Consider the following 20432-nt stretch of genomic DNA (forward strand, 5'->3'; position numbering starts at 1 on the left):
CAGCACGCACGCGCGCGCGCGCGCGCGCACACACACACACACACACACACATTCCGGTATCGCAAACACCAGCCGCCCAGGCCACTGGAGAGTGTCTTATCCAGCTGCCCTTTGTCATTCACCCCGGGGCGAAGCCAGGGCCCTCCCCCTGCCCCGCCCCCAGCTGGTTATATAAATACCCTCCCTTGGCCCCTTCCCAGGCACAGCACGCCACTGACACAGTTGTCCACCTCTGCCCGCTCCCAGCAGGCAGGCAGACCCGCCAGGACCTAGACATAGGAGCAGCATGGGTAAGGAGGGGCTTCTGCCAGCTGCCCACTGACCCGCCCACTAGCCCCCAAACCACCCCTGGTTTGGAGGGTCCTCCCTCCAGGAAATGACCTGACAACTTCAGGTGGGGGTAGAGGGAGGGGACTCTGGACTCTGTTCCCCTGTCCCCCCAACCCCGCACTTCCCAGCTCAGCCAAAGTTTCTGGAGGTACCTGGGACGGGAAGGACAGAGGGCTTCCTGGGAAGGACCACAATGTGATCCCACCCAGATCCGCTCAGCTGGGGCCCCGGGGCTCAGGATGCCTTTCTGCAGATGAGAAAATTAGGAGGGGAGCATTTGGGGGAAACCTCTCTGTCCCTGGCTCTCCCCCCAGGACACAGATAACTCTGATTTCAGCTCTGGGCTAACTCCTTATTCCGAGTCACTCTGGGAGAGAAATCAGGGGTCACACACCCTCGCCCTGGGGGCCTGTTTCAGTCTCCCCACCCTCACAACCCCAGCCGTCCTATTCTCTCATCGGGGGCTCCTGGATGTCAGGCTGAGGGGGAGTTCGGGTTTAGCTGGGAGGACTGAAGTCTTTGCCCCCTTGAAGCTAGCCCTTCCCGGGGCTGGCAGAATGCCCAGCAGCCAGCCTGGCATTGGGAGAGCCCAGCTTTCTTTCCCTGGGTTCACCTCAAACCAGAGCCTGCTCAGAGACTTTGGAGGTGCTACCAACGGAAAGGAGACGGATGCTAGGAGGAAGTGGGAGGACAGGGATGCAAGGGGGACTCCCAGGGACAACACCGCCCTCACACCTCAGTCTTCGGCTTTCCCTTTTTGTTTTTATGACGTCTTGGAGTTTTTAATCTTCTTCCCCTTCTGTGTCTGGAAGCCCCCTCCCCATCACCACCTGTGCAAATCCTGGCTCAGTTTGGCTGAGAAGCAGAAGGCATCTCCCTCTCTGCTTTTAGACCTGACCCCTCTGTCACCCCGTCCCACCCCAGCCCCAGCCCCCTCCGTGGGCACCGAACGCCGCCTGGCATCCTTCCCTCGCTTTCTGCACAGCCCCACCCACATTTACACAACACTTTTCCCATATGAACGTATTTTGAAAACACATTCTCAGGCGACTTTGAATCCACCTGGAGAAGTAGGTTGTTGGTAGTTGCTCGGACTCATGGAGACCCTGGGTGTGCAGAACAGAACTGCTCCAGAAGGGTTTTAAGGCTGTGACCTTTTGGAAGCAGACTGCCAGGCCTGTCTTCCAAAGTGCCTCTGGGTGAGTTCTAAACAGTCAAACTTCTTGGCTGGTTACCAAGCCCTTAACCCTGCACAACAGCCAGGCCTCCTGGAGAAGTAGGTTGTTGTCCTTAGTGAGTAGGGCAGGATAGTATTAGCACCCCCTTTTAGCAAATGAGGGGGAGGAAATGGAGAGAGGAGGGGTCAAACCTGGGACTCGTACCCAAGTCTGTGGGACCCTGAAGCACTGCCGCTGCCTCTCAGCTTCCTAAGCCATTTGGCTGCAGGGAGCGAGGGGCGTTGGCTCCCGGCCAAGGCCCAAGACCAGGCACCAGCAGGGGCTCCAACTGTGGACACTCCTGGCTCCCCACTGGCAGGCCCCCAGCTGTCACCACCACGGGCAAACTGCCCACCGGCAGGGCAGGGAGGCGGTGCCCAGTCCTGTGAACTCCACTCCAGGATTTCTTTGAGCCGGCAGCTCCCCTGGGTAATTCCTCCGCCCTTCTAGCAGTCTGCCCCCCGCCCCAACCCTAACACTGAGGTCCTGGCAGCTGTGAGCAGACTACTCTCCTTCTCTGGGGCTCTGGTCCACTTAGATCAGCATCAGCGCAGCTTCTCTTGCCAGACACCAGGGGACAGGGAGGACCCCTCCCCATGGCTCTGGTAGGGGCCTCTAGGCAGTCCAGAGCCGGGTCCAACCCCTTACTTTACAGATAAAGGAAGCAGGGGCCCAGCCAGGGGCAGACACTGGCTTCAGGACATCCAGCTGGTGTCAGCCTCTGCAGCCTTGAATCCCAGACTCCCCCACTCCCTCTGGATGACCAGACCCTCGGTTATGGAACCCAGGCTCTGGCCCGCAGCCTGAGGTCAGGAGCCAGATGGGGAGAAACTCAGGAGGCATCTTGTCCCCTCGAAAGAGGCCTAGTACAGATACCTCTGTGAAGGGGGGAGGCAGACACCAGCCACACCCTGAGGGCTGTGCCTCAAGACGGTAGGCGCCCACAAAGCTACACGCTTGACACGGACCCTCCGGTTCACTTCTCCTACATTCCCACCGTGGTAACTCATCACCCCTGTGGTACAGATGATGTGGGGATGGGGACGGGAGGTTAAGTACCTTGCCCAGGCTCGTCAGTGGCGGGCTGGGGTGGGGACCCGAGTTGGTGCCATAACCTTAGCCCCTGGAGTACCGGCCTGGACAGGGTTCTACCGGAGGGTCTGTCCCCCAGGTCATACCTCTCCAGCTTTTCCCGCCACACCACACACTCACCAGCGCTTTGAGGGGGCGGGAAGGATGGGCCCCGAGCAGAGCCGGCCTGGGACAGCCGTGTGTCCGCGTGTCCGCCCGACCGGCCGTGTCCTGCGGGACGTGAGGAGGAGGCCTCGACCCTCCCGCCCGTCCCCCAGCCAGCACGCCCCATTGTTTCCGTAGCCACGAACTGCAGCAAGTGTGGGCCCGGCTACTCTAGCCCCCTGGAGGCCATGAAAGGTGAGTGCCTGCATCTGGGAGCCGGCGCCCCTCTGCTGATGGCAGGCTCTTGGGGCGCGGAGCCTCGGACCCCCGCCTCCACCCTCGGGCACACCCCGCGCTGCCCCCGCCGTTCCTCCCCACCCCGCCATCCCCGCTGCCTGCTTTGTACCCTCCAGGACCCCGGGAGGAGCTTGTCTACCTGCCCTGTATTTACCGAAACACGGGCATTGAAGCTCCGGACTATCTGGCCACAGTGGATGTTGACCCCAAGTCTCCCCAGTACAGCCAGGTGAGGCCTCTAGCCCTGATCTGCCCCTGCCCAGCTTCATCCTTCCTCGCCCTCCGCAGTAAGGCTGTGCCGGCTGTTCACTGCACGAGGGCGCCCCCGCGGGACGAGGGAAGGGCTGAAACCCACCCTGTGCCGCGCTGCCCAAACGCTGAGGGTCGGGGTCAGGGAGGAGGTGGCGCCTAGTCTGGGCGAACACCACCTCCTGGCTCTCACCCCAGGTCATCCACCGGCTGCCCATGCCCAACCTGAAGGACGAGCTGCATCACTCGGGCTGGAATACGTGCAGCAGCTGCTTCGGGGACAGCACCAAGTCGCGCACCAAGCTGGTGTTGCCTGCCCTCATGTCCTCCCGCATCTACATAGTCGATGTGGCCTCCGAGCCCCGGGCCCCGAAGCTGCACAAGGCACGTTCTCTGCCCTTGCCTGCCCGGAAACTAATGGACCTGCCACCCGGAGCAGCCTGTTCTGGTCCGGAAGCCACCCCTAAGCCAGCTGCCGCCAGTTCTCAGGCAGGCTCTGGGCTCAGCCGCGGGGATGGAGGTTAACTTCAGAGGAGGGGGACCTAGGAGTGCAGTTGTCACCATCCAGCACCGTGGGGCACCGGAGTGCAGAGAGGAGCCTTCTTGTTTACACCCCAAGAGGGTGAACCCTTGGCCTCGGGAGAAACCCTTGGGGTCGAGTCGATTCCAACTCAAAGTGACCCTGTAGGACAGAGTAGAACTGCCCCATAGGGTTTCCAAGGCTGAAGTCATTACGGAAGCAGACTGCCACCTCTTCCTCCCGTGGAGGCTGGTGGCTTCGAGCCGCAGATCTTCCGGTTAGCAGCCACGCGCTTAACCACTGCACCACCAGGGCTCTTGGACAGGGAGAAGGAACCCACTGCCTGCCAGGCACCCACTGTGCTGGCCACTGGTGATCGATACCAAGTTGATGCTGGTAACTGGCATTGTCGCAGCCCAGGAGAAGCTTACGGTCCCCTCAGGACAGAGGGGAGAAGTCAGTGGTTTCTGCCTGGGAATTACTGAGCGTCTCCCTGACTCTGCCACCTTCCTGTAGGGAGAGTTGTGTCCGCGTCTTGAAGGAAAAGAGGATGAAGTCAGCAGAAAGCAGTAGGGGAGTGGAGCAGTCGGGAGTGGGGACTTCCGGCCCTGTAAGATTCTGACCCCATTCCTTGCCCCTCTCCAGGTCGTCGAGCCCAAGGACATCTATGCCAAGTGTGACCTGGGCTATCTACACACGAGCCACTGTCTGGCCAGTGGCGAGTTGATGATCAGCTCCCTGGGAGACCCCAAGGGCAATGCCAAAGGTACCTGTGGGCACTGTGGGCACATCTGTGCTCATGAAAACTTGTCTGTGGGGGGAGCAGAGGCAAAGTGGGGAGAGGGATGGAACGACCGATGGCCTGGGTCCCACACAATAGTTAAAACGTAATCAAGTAAGTTCAGTTGTTTCAAGTCTTTCTGTGTAGGTAAACCTTGACTGATGAATTCTGCCGTGGGGGATGGGAGCACAGACATGGCCCCAGAAAACACATACATTTAATGTCAGCCTTTGCAAATCCCTGAGTGCATCTCACGTTCCTTGGGATTCTCAATCTTCACTTTTGCCATTTCATTTATGGTGTGATCAGAGCTGACACTTACAAAGTTGCTACTGTGTGCTCACACCACCTGTGAGGTAGGTGCTGATTTAGAGATAAGAAAGCTGGGGTGCAGATTGGTTTAGGAACTTACCCAAGGTCACACAGCTAATAAATGGCAGAGCTAGAACTCAAATCCAGCAATCTGGCTCCAGAGCCTATGTTCCAGTTACCACACACCTCTCTCAGAGTCTTATCTATTACATCAGAACCCTCCATCCAAGAGCTTGGGGTGGGACATCAGTGAAAGTCATCCAGCTAAAGACCCACACTAGTCGCATTTGACTGCTTTGTCCAGGTGGTGGGAGAAGCTGGGCATTCCTAGATTTAATAACACTTGAGAATCAGCACTGAGTTGTATTTGCAAAGAGATGTCAAAGTGCCACAACATACCCAGTAAGGGACAATATTTTGGGCACTGATGTTGAATTACAAATAAATATAATGTGTCCGCACTGTTTAAAAAATGTGATGAGCAGAATGGAGCTTAGACTGGGAGGAATCCACGCTGACAGTGGGAGACTGGGCAAGAGAACGGCAGGGTGTTGGGTCCCAGCAGATCTGCTGGCACAGGGAAATAAACATTTCTCCTGTGATCTGAGAGAGGGGTGAAGTTGATGGGAGGTAGGAACACCAGAGTAAGAGCCCCCACCTCCCACCCAGCCACCTCTGGGTGGGCACCTCTGGGTGGGCACCCATTTGGACACCTGAATTTCAGGTGTCCTCATGGATATGCCCAGGGGTGAGGGGGGGTGGGAGTAGTGCCTCCATTCTTCCCCCCTGCCATCTTACCTCCTGCCTTGCTCAGGGGGTTTCGTGCTGCTGGATGGAGAGACATTTGAGGTGAAGGGGAATTGGGAGAAGCCTGGGGCTGCTGCGCCGATGGGCTATGACTTCTGGTACCAGCCTCGACACAATGTCATGATCAGCACCGAATGGGCAGCACCCAATGTCCTGCGGGACGGCTTCAACCCCGCTGATGTGGAGGCTGGTAAGAATCCCCCACGGGCCAGCAGGAGCCTTGGGCCCCCACCTCCAGCCTGCTGACTTCTCTCATGCGGACCTCAAACTCTTGGGGTGAAGGTAGAGGACGTGCGAAGTGCTCTGGCCTGCTCCAGCATCTCTCTGATCCCTCCAACCTATTTTCCACCTTCTGCTCTGGTACGCGCCCCTGCCTTTGCCCATGCCATCACCCTCCCGGATCCTGAGCCCCTCTTCCACCCACACGCCTCCTCAGGGCTGTACGGGACGCACTTACACGTGTGGGACTGGCAGCGCCATGAGATTGTGCAGACCCTGACGCTGCAGGATGGGCTCATCCCGCTGGAGATCCGCTTCCTGCACAACCCAGACGCTGCCCAGGGCTTCGTGGGTTGCGCCCTCAGCTCCAACATCCATCGCTTCTACAAGAATGAGGTGACCTGCGCCCTCTGGGCCTCTTCCAGCAGTCCCCTCTGCACCTCTGCCCAGGCTTCCGTAAACATACAGTTGTTGCCTCCCCTCTCCCTAGTAGGGGCCCTCTCCCTGGCTCCACTGGCCCAGGCTTCTCCAGGACAAAAAGCAAGGCCACAGGTCCTGGCCCTCTTCTCCCAGTCCCAGGCCAATTTCCACCTGAACCCTAACTGCACAGTCATTAAAAAAACATTGAGTGAGCTTCCGCTAAGCACTGGACACTGTGCAAGGTACTGTGAAGACACAGCCCCGGTCTGAAGGGGCTTGCCCAGGAGTTACACCCTAGTGGCCAGAAGACCCTGTATCTGCTGTCTCCCTTCCCAGGTTTTGGGGAGATCCAGATCTGACCCCTCATAATCCAACTTGGCAAGCTCACCTCTCTGCCTCCTAACCCCACCCTTCACCTCTCAATGCAGGCAGGTACTTGGTCGGTAGAGAAGGTGATCCAAGTGGCCCCCAAGAAAGTGAAGGGCTGGATGCTGCCCGAGATGCCCGGTGAGTGCCCAGGGGAGGGTGGGAATTAAAAGGTTAATTCTTGACCTGGGGAACAAGAGTCCTTGAAGCCTCTGAACACCCCCACCCCCAGGCCTGATCACTGACATCCTGGTGTCCCTGGACGACCGCTTCCTGTACTTCAGCAACTGGGCTCAAGGGGATCTGCGGCAGTATGACATCTCTGACCCGAAGAGGCCCCGCTTAACCGGACAGGTGGGGCCCTAGCAGGGCGGGCAGAAAGGGGGAGGAAGGAAGTCAAGAGACTGGGGATGGGGTAGAGAGGACGAAGTGGCTGGGGGATAATAAGGGAGGTGCGGGAAAAGGGTGCGGGCCATGGCTAGCCATGGGAATGTGTCTGAAAGGAGTGAGGGCATCCGGATGAGGCAAGCTGCTTTTCCTGCAATGTCAACACCTCCCACCACCATCCTCCTGTCCCCCCTCCACCTCTCACCCAGGTGTTCTTGGGGGGCAGTATTGTTAAGGGAGGCCCTGTGCAAGTGCTGGAGGACCAGGAGCTGGAATCCCAGCCAGAGCCCCTGGTGGTCAAGGTGAGGCCCCCTCCTACTCATTGCCAACCTTGGATCCTTGCTTGAGGGACATGTGGGGGAGGGGGTTGGGCAGTGTCTGAGCACGCTCTTGGGTCGGGGTGGTGCCCGTGATCCCTCCTAGGGACCCCTGTGTTACCCTGGGGTCTGCCCCTGGTTCTCCCAAGGGGAAGCACGTGGCTGGAGGTCCTCAGATGATCCAGCTTAGCCTAGACGGGAAGCGCCTCTACGTCACCACGTCGCTGTACAGTGCCTGGGACAAGCAGTTTTACCCTGATATGATCAGGTGAGAAGCAGGCAATCTGGGCTCCCCTCCCCAGCTCTCCTCTCCCAGAGGTGTCACTTGGCTTTGCGAAGGCTCCTTGGCAGCCCCACCAGCACCGCCCCATAGAGAGAACCCCTCAGATTCTGCTCCCTCCTCAGAAGCCCCCCGTTGCACTCTTTCTTGAGGGAAGAGGGCGTCCACTCTGACTTCTCTCTTACCCCTTCCTCCTCTTCCACCAGGGGCGGCTCCGTGATGCTGCAAATTGATGTAGACACAGTAAAGGGAGGCCTGAAATTGAACCCCAACTTCCTGGTAGACTTTGGGAAGGAGCCTCATGGCCCAGCCCTGGCCCACGAGCTCCGCTACCCTGGGGGAGACTGCAGCTCTGACATCTGGATCTGAAGTCCACCCTTCATTGCCTGTCACACGTTCCGAGCCTTCTCTTCCACGCCTCTGCAGGGACCTGGCCTCACTCAGCTCTCTCTTGGCCTCCAACCCTTCATAGCTTGTCCTAGCAAAGCCAAGGTGAGGCTGTTCTAGCATATTGAGAAGTGTCTCCTTTTACCAAGCCCTGCTGTGTGTCATTCACTGTACGGTGTCACTCACATGAGCTTTGGAAGCACCAAGAAATAAACAGTGAACCTGGGCCTCCGATCCTTTGGCTTTGGGGACATGGAGGCTGTGACTCCACCTCAGCCGGCCCCTTGTGTCTTGCATGGGAAAGGGCTGAGGAGGGCTCCGGGGAGGTTGTGGTGACTAGTTCCCGCTAGTGATTGCAACATGATGGTAATGTTGCCAAAATCTCACTTTTATGGCCAAATATACCCAGAAGGCTTTGCCTTTCAGAAAGCTAGGCTGGCTTGAAACCATTATGCTGAATGAAATAAATCAATCACAAAGAGATAAATATTATATGATTCCACTTATGTGAAATACCTAGGATAGGCAAGTGTATAGAAACCAAAGTTTACTAGTGGTTACCAGGGGTGGGTGCCAAGGAGGGGAAAAGAGGGACTTATTACTTAGGGGACACTGAGCTGTTCAGGGTGATGGGAAAAATTGGGAATGGATAATGGTAAGGTGGAACAACATAATAAACATAACTAATATCACTGAATTGTACACATGAAGAATGTTGAAAAGGCAAACGATTTTGTTATATATATATCTACCACCAAAAAAAGAATCAGTAGAGGGTTCTCCCATTGCACTGAAAAATATACAACTGAATTGTTCTATAAACAATAATAAATAAAGACTATCATATTAAAAAAAAAAAAATCTAGTTGGTGGTCACCAGGACACCTGAGGAGGGGGGATATCAGTCAACGTTTTTAAACTTTTTTTAAAAAAACTCATCCTTTCTGGATAAACAGAAATCTCACCCACCACCCCTAGGAGAATGTGATGTGTCGCCTCACAGACAGGAGACACCCTAAACCCCGACGTAGATAGTATAATCTATTGCCACTGTTGGTGGGACTACTCGGAGAACACTCTGCTGCTGGGAGGTCGGGTGTATCACCTCCTACCTGGAATACAGGAACATGACCATGTGGAGAGCTGGGAATGTCAAGGTGGGCCAACCTAGTAGACCAGGCCACGGCACTCTTGTCTCCTCTCATGGATGGTGCTTTAGAGCCCTGACCAAATCAGAGATTTCTCCCTTCTCTGTACTAGGTCTCTAATTCATTACAAAAGGAACAAGATGGAGTTTCAAGAACCTAGGAGACAGCAGCCAAGTCATAATTCTATTCACTGCTTTATTCTCTACCCAAGACAATACTAAGCAACATTCGGGTATCAGCCTACATTTTTTTCAGTCTTTTGCAACTATGTTTTTCATTTGAAACATTAGAGCAATATAGGCCCCCTCAGATGGCCTGGCCAACCCAAAAATGCACCACACTTTCTTTTCCTTTGAGGTCTTTAAACATGCTGCCACCTCAGCTTGAGTCCGGATCCACTTCCCCTACCTTAGCTGCCATCTGGGCCAGGGTATCATATCCTCTGGAAAGCTTCCTTCCCTGACCCTTGCAGGTTTAGGGCCCTTCTTAATGCCCACAAAGTCTCCTACACTTATCCTCATCATAAACACATGTCACATTGAATTGAAACTCCTCGTTTATTCCCAGCACCTAGCTTGGATAATAGCATATAGTACACTTTAATGAATAAATGAATACAAAGGATGTGTTCAGGATGATTAAGGCATTACAGAGAGTCTTGGAATTTACCAGGTCTTACCAGAATTTCCTTTACAAGGTCTCTGCCCTGTACTCTTCAATAACCAAACTCTCAGAAAGAGAAAGGATCATATAATTCTACATCATTTCTACATATGTCTGAAAGCTTAAAATTCTATTCAATAAGATGAACCTTGAGCACTTGTCATACCAGAAAGCAAGGAAACCATTGAAGACTACTGGGATCATATCTAAAGGACACGTGATGTATCTGACAAAGGACTTGTATCTAGATGTCATGGATTGAATTGTGTCCGCCCAAAATACATGTCAACTTGGCTAGGCCATGATTCCCACCCAGTATTGTGTGGTTGTCCTCCATTTTGTCATCTGATGTGATTTTTTCCTATGTTTTGTAAATCCTCTATGATGTTAATGAGGCAGGATTAGAGGCAGTTATGTTAATGAGGCAGGACTCAATCTACAGGATTTCCTTGTGTCTTAAATTAATCTCTTTTGAGATATAAAAGAGAGAAGCGAGCAGAAAGACAAGGGGATCCCATACGACCAAGAAAGTAGAGCTAGGAGCATGCGTCCTTTGGACCCAGAGTCCCTGCACTGAGAAGCTCCTAGACCAAGGGAAGATTGATGACAAGGACCTTCCTCCAGAGCCGACAGAGAGAGAAAGCCTTCCGCTGGAGCTGACGCCCTGAATTTGGACTTCTAGTCAACTAGACTGTAAGAGAATACACTTCTGTTTGTTGAAGCCATCCATGTGTGGTATTTCCGTTACAGCCGCACTAGATAACTAAGACACTAGAAGATATTAAAAACTCTCAAAACTCAACAATAAAAAAATCGAACAATCCAATTACAAAATGGGCAAAAAACGTGAACAATCATTTCACCAGAGGATATACAGATGGGAAATAAGCACATGAAAAGATGTTTAACATCACTAGCCGTTAAGAAGTGCAAATTAAAACGACAGTGTGATATTACTACACACCTATCAGAATGGCCAAAAAAAAAAAATGGTAACGCCAAGTGTTGGCGAAAATGCAGAGACACTATCATTCATACATTGCTGATTAGAATGTAAAACAGTACAGCCATTTAGAAAATAGATTGGCAGTTTCTTATGAAACTAAACATACACTTTTCATAAAACCCAGCAATTGCACTTTGGCGCGTTTATCGCAGAGAAGTGAAAACTTATGCTCACACAAAAACATATATATGGATGTTCATGGCAGCTTTATTCATAATAGCCAAAAATTGGAAATAACTCAAATGTCCTTCAGTGGGTGAATGGTTAAACAAACTGTGGTATATCCATACCGTGGAATACTAGTTAGCAATAAAGAGAATAAACCATTAATATACTCAACAACTTGGATGGATCTGAAAAGAATTATACTGAGTGAAAAAAGCCAATCTCAAAGGTTACATGTGGTAAAATTCCACTTATATAACATTTTTTTATTGTGCTTTGAGTGAACGTTTACAGTTCAAGTTAGTTCTCATACAAAAATCTATACATACATTGTTATGTGACCCTAGTTGCTCTCCCTATAATGTGACAATACACTCCTCCTTTCCACCCCAGATTTCTCGTGTCCATTCAGCCAGCTCCTGTCCCTTTCTGTCTTCTCATCTCACCTCCGGAGAGGAGCTGCCCATTTAGACTCATGTATCTACTTGAGCTAAGAAGCACACTCTTCACGCGTATCATTTTATGTCTTATAGTCCAGTCTAATCTTTGTCTGAAGAGTTGGCTCCAGGAATGGTTTTAACTTTGGGCTAACAGAGAGTCCAGGGGCCATGTCTTCCAGGGTCCCTCCAGTCGCAGTCAGACCATTAAGTCTGGTCTTTTTGTTAGAATTTGTGTTCTGCACCCCATTTTTCTTCTGCTCCCTCAGGGACTCTCTGTTGTGCTGCCTCTCAGGGTCATCACTGGTGGTAGCCAGGCACCATCTAGTTCCTCTAGTCTCAGGCTGATGGAATCTCTGGTTTATGTGGCCCTTTCTGTTTCTTGGGCTAATATTTTTCTTGTGTCTTTGGTGTTCTTCATTCTCCTTTGCTCTAGGTGGGTTTGGGTGCATCTTAGATGGCTGCTCGCTAGCTTTTAAGACCACAGCCACCACTCACCAAAGTGAGATGCAGAACATGTTCTTTTTATTTTTTTATTGTTGTAGTTTAAATGAAGTTTACATCTCAAGTTAGTCTCCCATACAAAAATTTATACATACATTGTTATGTGACCCTAATTGCTCTCCCCATACTGTGACAGCACACTTCTCCTTTCCACCCAATTCCCCATGTCCATTCAGCCAGCTCCTAACCCTCTCTGCCTTTCCATCTCAACTCCAAACAGAAGCTGCCCGTTCAGTCTCTTGTATCTACTTGAGCTAAGAGGCACACTCCTCACGAGTATCACTTTAAGTCCCACAGTCCAGTCTAATCCCTGTCTGAAGAGTTGGCCTCAGAAACTGTTTTAGTTCTGGGCTGGTAGACAATCCAGGGGCCATGCTTTACGGGGTGCAGAACATTTTCTTAATAAACTTTGTTATGCCCATTGATTTAGATGTCCTCTGAAATCATGGTCCCCAGACCCCTGCCCCTGCTACTCTGTCCCTCGAAGTGTTTGGTTGTATTCAGGAAACTTCTCAGCTTTTGGTTTAGTCCAGCTGGGCTGACTTCCCCTGTAGTGTGTGTTGTCCTTCCCTTCACCTAATTCTTGTCTACTGTCTAGTTAGTGAATACCCCTCTCCCTCCCTCCCCATCCTCATAACCATCAAAGAATGTTTTCCTCTGTGTTTAAACCTTTTCTTGACTTCTTACAATAGTAGTTTCATACAATTTTTGTCCTTTTGCAACTGACTAAATTCACTCAGCGTAACACCTTCTAGATTCATCCATGTTATGAGATGTTTCTTGGATTCATCGTGTTCTTTCTCGATGCATAGTATTCCATTGTGTGAATATACCATCATTTGTTTATCCATTCATCTGCTGATGGGCATCTAGGTTGTTTCCATCTTTTTGCTATTGTGAACAGTGCTGCAATGAACATGGGTGTGCATATATCTATTTGTGCGATGACTCATTTCTCTAGGATATATTCCAAGGAGTGGGATTGCCGGATCATATGGTACTTCTATTTCTAGCTTTTTAAGGAAGCGCCAAATCGATTTCCAAAGTGGTTGTACCATTTACATCCTCACCAACAGTGTATAAGTGTTCCGGTCTCTCCACAACTTCTCCAACATTTATTATGTTTTTTGGATTAATGGAAGCCTTGTTGGGGTGAGATGATATCTCATTGTAGTTTTGATTTGCATTTCTCTAAAGCCTAATGACTGTGAGCATTTCCCCATGTATCTGTTACCTGCTTGAATGTCTTCTTTGGTGAAGTGCCTGCTCATATCCTTTGCCCATTTTTTTAATTGGGTTATTTGTCTTTTCATTGTTGAAGTTTTGCAGTATCTTGTAGATTTTAAAGATTAGACATTGATTGGATTTGTTGTAGCCAAAAGATTTTTCCCAGTCTATAGATTATCTTTTTACTCTTTTGGTGAAGTCTTTTGATGAGCACAAGTGTTTGATTTTTTAGGAGCTCCCAGTTATCCAGTTTCTCTTCTGGTGCTTGTGCATTGTTACTTATGGTTTGTATTCTGTTTATGCCATGTATTAGGGCTCCTAGCGTTGTTCCTATTTTTTCTTCCATGATCTTTATCGTTTTAGAGTTTATATTTAGGTCTTTGATCCATTTCGAGTTAGTTTTTGCGCATGGTGTGAGGTATGGGTCTTGTTTCAATTTTTTGCAGATTGATATCCCGTTATGCCAGCACCATTTGTTAAAGACACTGTCTTTTCCCTTTTTAATGGACTTTGGGCCTTTGTCAAATAACAGCTGCTCATAGGTGGACGAATTTACATCTGGATTCTCAGTTCTGTTCCACTGGTCTGTGTATCTGTTGTTGTACCAGTACCAGGCTGCTTTGACTACCATGGTGGTATAAAAAGTTCTAAAATCAGGTAGTGTGAGGCCTCCTACTTTGTTCTTCTTCTTTGGTAATGCTTTACTTATCCGGGGGCCTCTTCCCTTTCCATATAAAATTGGTGATTTGTGTCTCCATCTCCTTAAAAAATGCCATTGGAATTTGGATCGGGATCGCATTGTATCTGTAGATTGCTTTGGGTAAAATTGACATTGTCACAATGTTGAGTCTTCCTATCTATGGCAAGGTATGTTTTTCCATTTATGTAGGTCTCTTTTGGTTTCTTGCAGTAGTGTCTTGTAGTTTTCATTGTGTAGGTCTTTTACGTCTCTGGTTAGATTTATTCCTAAGTATTTTATCTTCTTGGGAGCTATTGTAAATGGTATTGATTTGGTGACTTCCTCTTCAAAGTTCTCTTTGTCAGTGTAGAGGAATCCAACTGATTTTTGTATGTCCATCTTGTAGCCTAATACTTTGCTGAAATCTTCTATTAGTTCCAGTAGTTTTCTTGTGGATTCTTTGGGGTTTTCTGTGTATAAGATCATATTACCTACAAATAAAGATACTTTTACTTCTTCCTTACAAATCTGAATGTTGTTTATTTCTTTTTCTAGCCTAATTGCTCTGGCTAGGACCTCCAGCACAATGTTGAGTAAGAGTGGTGATAAAGGTCATCCTTGTCTGGTTCCCATTCTCAAGGGGGATGCTTTCAGACTCTCTCCATTTAGGATGATGTTGGCTGTTGACTTTGTATAAATGCCCTTTATTATGCTGAAGAATTCCCCTTCTATTCCTACTTTGCTGAGAGTTTTTATCATGAATGGGTGTTGGACTTTGTCAAATGCCTTTTCTGCATCAGTCGATAAGATCATGTGGTTCTTGTCTTTTGTTTTATTTATATGATGGACTACATTGATTGTTTTTCTAATGTTGAACCATCTCTGCATACCTGGTATATATCACATGTGATCAAGGTGAATTATTTTTTTGATATGTTGTTGAATTCTGTTGGCTAGAATTTTGTTGAGGATTGTTGCGTCGATGTTCATGGGGGATACTGGTCTGTAATTTTCTTTTTTTGTGGTATCTTTACCTGGTTTTGGTATCAGGATTATGCTGGCTTCATAGAATGAGTTGGGGAGTATTCCATCCTTTTCTATGCTCTGAAACACCTTTAGTAGTAGTGGTGTTAACTCTTCTCTGAAAGTTTGGTAGAATATCCAGTGAAGCCATCGGGGCCAGGGCTTTTTTTTGTTGGGAGTTTTTTAATTACCGTTTCAATCTCTTCATTTGTTACAGGTTTATTTAGCTGTTCTACCTCTGTTTGGGTTAGTTTAGGTAGGTAGTGCGTTTCCAGAAATTTGTCCATTTCCTCTAGGTTTTCAAATTTGTTAGAGTACAATTTTCCATAGTATTCTGTTATGATACTTTTAATTTCAGTTGGGTCTGTTGTGATATCGCCCATCTCACTTCTTATTCAAGTAATTTGCTTCTTCTCCTGTTTTTCTTTTGTCAGTTTGGCCAACGGTTTATCAATTTTGTTGATCTTTTCAAAGAACTAGCTTTTGGTCTTGTGAACTCTTTCAATTGTTTTTCTATTCTCTATTTCATTTAATTCTGCTCTAATGTTTATTATTTGCTTTCTTCAGGTGCCCAAGGGCTTCTTTTGCTGCTTTCTATTTGTTCAAGTTGTAGGGTTAATGGTTTGATTTTGGCCCTTTCTTCTTTTTGGATGTGCGCATTGATTGCTATAAATTGACCTCTGAGCACTGCTTTTGCTGTGTCCCAAAGGTTCTGGTAGGATGTGGTTTCATTCTCATTTGATTTTATGAATTTCTTTATTCCATCCTTAATTTCTTCTATAACCCGGTAGTTTTTGAGCAAGGTGTTGTTCAGTTTCCATGTGTTTGATCTTTTTTCCATGCTTTTTCTGTTATTGATTTCTACTTTTATGGTTTTTTGGCCAGAAAAGATGCTTTGTAATATTTTGATGTTTTGGATTATGTTAAGGCTTGCTTTATGGCCTAATATGTGGTCTATTCTGGAGAATGTTCCATGTGTGCTGGAAAAGAAAGTATACTTGGCTGCTGTCGCATGGGGTGTTCTGTATACATGTGTGAGATCGAGTTGGTTGATTGTGGTATTTAGATCTTCCATGTCTTTACTGAGTTTCTCTTTGGATGTTCTCTCCTTCACTGAAAGTTGTGTGTTGAAGTCTCCTACTATTATTGTGGAGCTGTCTATCTCTCTTTTCAGTGCTGTTAGAGTTTGTTTTATATATGTTTTGGAGCCCTGTCATTGGGTGTGTAAAAGACCGAACAATCAGTTTACAGGAAATATGGGAGACAGAAGAACAAGTTTTTAAACACGATAGAGATGTAATATTAAAATCCAGAATGTGGCGAATTCTACACAGCAAAGGACCTGCTTTCTTCAACAAATAATTTGCAAGAGAGAGAGAGAAGACTGATAGAATGAGAGAGAGATGAGAGCACGTGTACATTTGAAAGATTTAAGAAACACATCGACCAAATGCAATGTGTGGTGTCAGTCCTGCTTGCTGTGACAAACTGTCAAGCCAAGGTCCATGGTCGCCAGAAAAAACATGATTTACACACAGGCACTGGTTGGAACAGTACTTTACTCACATAGAGAAGAGACACTGCAAAATCAACTTCAACAATGGGCACTGGTCGCCTATGGCCAGCTGGTCAGTCTCCACAGCTGATGCAGGGCTGGTGTTCTGCACACATCTCTTTCATGTTGCAGTTGAAGGACCCCATTCCCTCTGCATTAGGAACAGATATAGAAATGGAGTTGGCCAGGTGCCATATAACACATACACATGAGTAGAGTATAGAGAAAGTTTACTGTATACCCACAACAGAGAAAGAGGCTCCCAATGAGGAGAAGAAACCGGGACAGAGGGAGAGAAGCTCACTGCCCAGCCTCCATTATCAGGGAATGTTCCAGGCCCGAGGCTTCTGATTAGGCCGCCTGGGTGAGAGATGCTGGGGCCACGGCAGACAATCCTCCAGCATGTGTGCCTTGTTGATCCTAATTTGACCAATGGAAAAAGACTTTTTTTTTTTTTTTTTTTTTTTTTAGGAAATTGGGGAAATGTGAACACTGATTGAACGTTTGATGATATTTTTTAAGTGTGGTAGTTGCATTAAGGTTATGTTAAAAAAAAGAGTATCTTTTACTCAAACTGAAGTATTAACTATAAATACTGACCTATTTACAGATTTACAGATGAAATGATAGAACGAGTATCTGCATTAAAATAGGTGAGATGGGCGAACTGGAGAGTGGCGAAGGTATAGATAAAACAAGACTGATCAAGTGTTGATAATTGTTTAAGCAGGATGATGGGTGCGTGTACATGGGGGGTTATTATACTATTCTCACTCATTTTGCATGTTTGAAATATTCTTATAATAAAAACTTTTTTAAAACTCTATTTACATTCACTGTGATCCTCATCTCTTCTCACTATGTATAACCCTACGTCATTGAAACCAACACTCCAAAAACGAGAGGCCCTCCTGTCACAGACAACTCAGGCACCAGCAATTAGTGATCCAATCATCACCAACCAACCAACCAACCAACAAAAACCCTTGCTGTCAAGTCGATTCCGACTCATAACAACCCTCTAGGACAGACTAGAACAGCACCATAGGGCCAAGGAGCAGCTGGTGGATTCAAACGGCTGACCTTTTGGTTAGCAGCCGAGCTCTTAACCACTGTGCCACCAGGGCTCCCAATCATCACCAATACCTGTTAAACCCACCTGACAAGATCTCTCTCTCTATAGTCATGAAGATTCCACCCCATGTCCTGGCACCAGGCTAGATGAGCAAAAATAGCAAAGGTGAGTGTGTCACTGGAAAAGTCTAGCCTACCACCGTCGATCGTTTGCCAGCACCATGGCCAGCTCTACAAGTTGGTTCACTAGGCCATCTAGAAGGTTCTAGAGAGTTTGCCAAGCTCAGGGACACCCTCAGACAAGATGTAGTCCCTTTCCTTAAAAAGCTAGAAATAGAAATACTATACAATCCAGCAATCCCACTCCTAGGAACGTATCCTAGAGAAATGAGAGCCGTCACAAGAATAGACATATGCACACCAATGTTCATTGCAGCATTGTTGGCAATAGCAAAAAGATAGAAACAACCTACATGCCCATCAACAGATAAATGGATAAACAAACTATGGCACATACACACAATGGGATACTATGCAACCATAAAGAACAATGATGAATCTGCGAAACATCTCACAATATGGATGAACCCAGAGGGCATTATGCTGAGTGAAATAAATCAATCACAAAAGGACACATACTGTATGAGACCACTATTATAAAAACTCTTGAAAACGTTTACACAGAAAGAAACAATCCTTGATGGTTACAAGGGAGGGGAGGGGAGGGGGGAAAACACTAACTAGACAATATATAAGTGGTAACTTTGGTGAAGGGTAAGACACTACACAATTCTGAGGAAGTCAACATAACTTGACCAAGGCAAGGTCATGAAAGTTTCATAGACACATCCAAACTCCCTGGGAGACCAAATTATTGGGCTGAGGGGTGGGGACCATGGTCTCGACGGACATCTAGCTCAATTGGTATAACAGTTTTTTTGTTTTTTGTTTTTTTTTCATTTTATTTATTTATTTATTTTTATTGTACTTCAGGTGAAGGTTTACAGAACAAATAGTTTCTCATGAAACAGTGGTACACATATTGTTTTCTGACATTGGTTAACAACCCCACGACATGTTAACCCTCTCCCTTCTCGACCTTTCTTTTCTTTTTTTGGTGAAAATACACCGTTTCAAAAATTTCTACATGCACAGTTCAGTGACATCGACTACGCTCTTCCAATTGTGCTGCTATTCTCACTTTAGATGAAGGTTTACAGAACAAAGTACTTTCTCATTAAACAGTTAGTACACGTTGCCCTATGACAATGGTTAACAACCTCACAACACATCAACACTATCCTTACTCAACCTTGGGTTCCCTATCACCAGCTTTCCTGTCCCCTTCTGCCTTCTAGTCCTTGTCCCTGGACTGCTGTGCCTCATTAGTCCCATTTGGTTTTTTTTGGCTGTCCACTCCCTGGCTGAATGGTGAACCTCGGAAGTGACTTCACCACTGAGCTAAAAGGGTGTCTGGGGGCCATAATCTCGGGGTTTCTCCAGTCTCCTTTAGGCCAGTAAATCTGCTCTTTTTGTGTGTGTGTTAGAATTTTGTTCTACATCCTTCTCCAGCTCTGTCCAGAACCCTCTGTTGTGATCCCGGTCAGAGCATTCAGTGGTGGTAGCCGGGCACCATCTAGCTGTACTGGACTCTGTCTGGTGGAGGCCTTGGTAGCTGTGGTCCATTAGTCCTTTAGACTAATCTTTCCCTTGTATCCTGTTCTCTTCACACTCCCTTGCTCCTGAAGGGATGAGACCAGTGGAGTATCTTAGATGGCTGCTCACAGGGTTTTAAGACCCCAGACACTACTCACCACGGTAGAATGTAGAACACTGCCTTTATAAACTCTGTGGCATAAGATAGTTTATAAAGAAAATGTTCTACATCCTACTTTGGTGAGTAGCATCTGGGGTCTTAAAAGCTTGTAAGTGGCTATCTAAGATATTCCACTGGTCTCACCCTTTTGGGAGCAAGGGAGAATGAAGAAAACTAAAGACACAAGGGAAAGATTAGTCCAAAGGACTAACGGACCACAACTACCAAGGCCTCCACCAGACTGAGTCCAGTACAGCTAGATGGTGCCTGGCTACCACCACTGACTGCTCTGACAGGGATCACAACAGAAGGTCCCGGACAGAGCTGGAGAAAAATGTAGAACAAAATTCTAACTCACAAACAAAAAAGACCAGACTTACTGGTCTGACAGAGACTGGAGAAACCCTGAGAGTATGGTCCCCGGACACCCTTTTAACTCAGTACTGAAGTCACTCCTGAAGTTCACCCTTCATCCAAAGATTAGACAGGCCCATAAAACAAATAATAGCACACATATTTCAACCATGTATACAAGACTAATGGGGCATACCAGCCCAGGGGCAAGGACGAGAAGTCAGGAGGGGACAGGAAAGCTGGTAACAGAGAACCGAAGGTCAAGAGGGGGACAGCGTTGACATGTCATGAGGTTGGCAACAAATTTTGCAAAACAATATGTGTATTAATTGTTTAATGAGAAACTAATTGGCTCTGTACCTTCATCTAAAGTACAATTAAAAAAAAAAAAGATGTAGTCCCAGTCCACCAGGACAAGGGACATGAGAGAATAGTAGGAGGTGCCCACCCCATTCTTGGTCAAAACAAAACCAGCTGCGGTCGAGTCAATTCCTACTCATAGAGACCCTATAGGACAGAGTAGAACTGCCCCATAGGATTTCAAAGGAGCGACTGGTGGATTTGAACTGCCGACTTTTGGGTTAGCAGCCGAGCTCTTAATCACTGTGCCACCAGAGCTCCTTTAGCCCTCCCCCACACTGCAATTCAGTAAGTCTCTAAAGGCCGCTTCAGGCACTTGCACTTTTCTCAGGGATTAGTGAGTCCATCGTCCTTAC

At 48.0% G+C, this 20432-nt stretch overlaps 1 protein-coding gene across 3 annotated transcripts; it reads left to right on the plus strand.

Moving 5' to 3' along the window:
* Positions 1–208: 208 nt before the first annotated feature.
* On the plus strand, positions 209–8594 carry SELENBP1 (selenium binding protein 1). 3 transcript variants are annotated; one of them, XM_023724612.1, is made up of 12 exons: positions 209–290; positions 2922–2978; positions 3137–3249; positions 3468–3653; positions 4435–4555; positions 5697–5879; positions 6126–6304; positions 6757–6835; positions 6927–7048; positions 7291–7383; positions 7548–7666; positions 7885–8594. In XM_023724612.1, exons 1-12 carry the CDS (start codon positions 287–289, stop codon positions 8045–8047), a joined length of 1419 nt encoding a protein of 472 aa, XP_023580380.1. In that variant the 5' UTR covers positions 209–286; the 3' UTR covers positions 8048–8594. The 3 variants fall into 3 exon arrangements, with proteins under 3 accessions (XP_023580380.1, XP_004389601.1, XP_023580381.1); XM_004389544.2 differs by lacking the exon at positions 209–290 and adding an exon at positions 2512–2548 and having other exon boundaries at positions 7885–8047; XM_023724613.1 differs by lacking the exons at positions 209–290; positions 2922–2978; positions 3137–3249; positions 3468–3653 and adding an exon at positions 4146–4185 and having other exon boundaries at positions 7885–8047.
* Positions 8595–20432: the final 11838 nt, after the last annotated feature.

The sequence above is a fragment of the Trichechus manatus genome, unplaced genomic scaffold (assembly GCF_000243295.1).
Source record: "Trichechus manatus latirostris isolate Lorelei unplaced genomic scaffold, TriManLat1.0 scaffold00250, whole genome shotgun sequence".
NCBI classification, from domain to species: Eukaryota; Metazoa; Chordata; class Mammalia; order Sirenia; family Trichechidae; genus Trichechus; species Trichechus manatus.

Excerpts from the sequence above, each read along its gene's own strand:
- SELENBP1 (XM_023724612.1), top strand. Across the intron at positions 2,979-3,136 it reads CCCCCTGGAGGCCATGAAAG|GACCCCGGGAGGAGCTTGTC; the intron begins GTGAGTGCCTGC and ends TGTACCCTCCAG. Across the intron at positions 5,880-6,125 it reads CCCCGCTGATGTGGAGGCTG|GGCTGTACGGGACGCACTTA; the intron begins GTAAGAATCCCC and ends ACGCCTCCTCAG.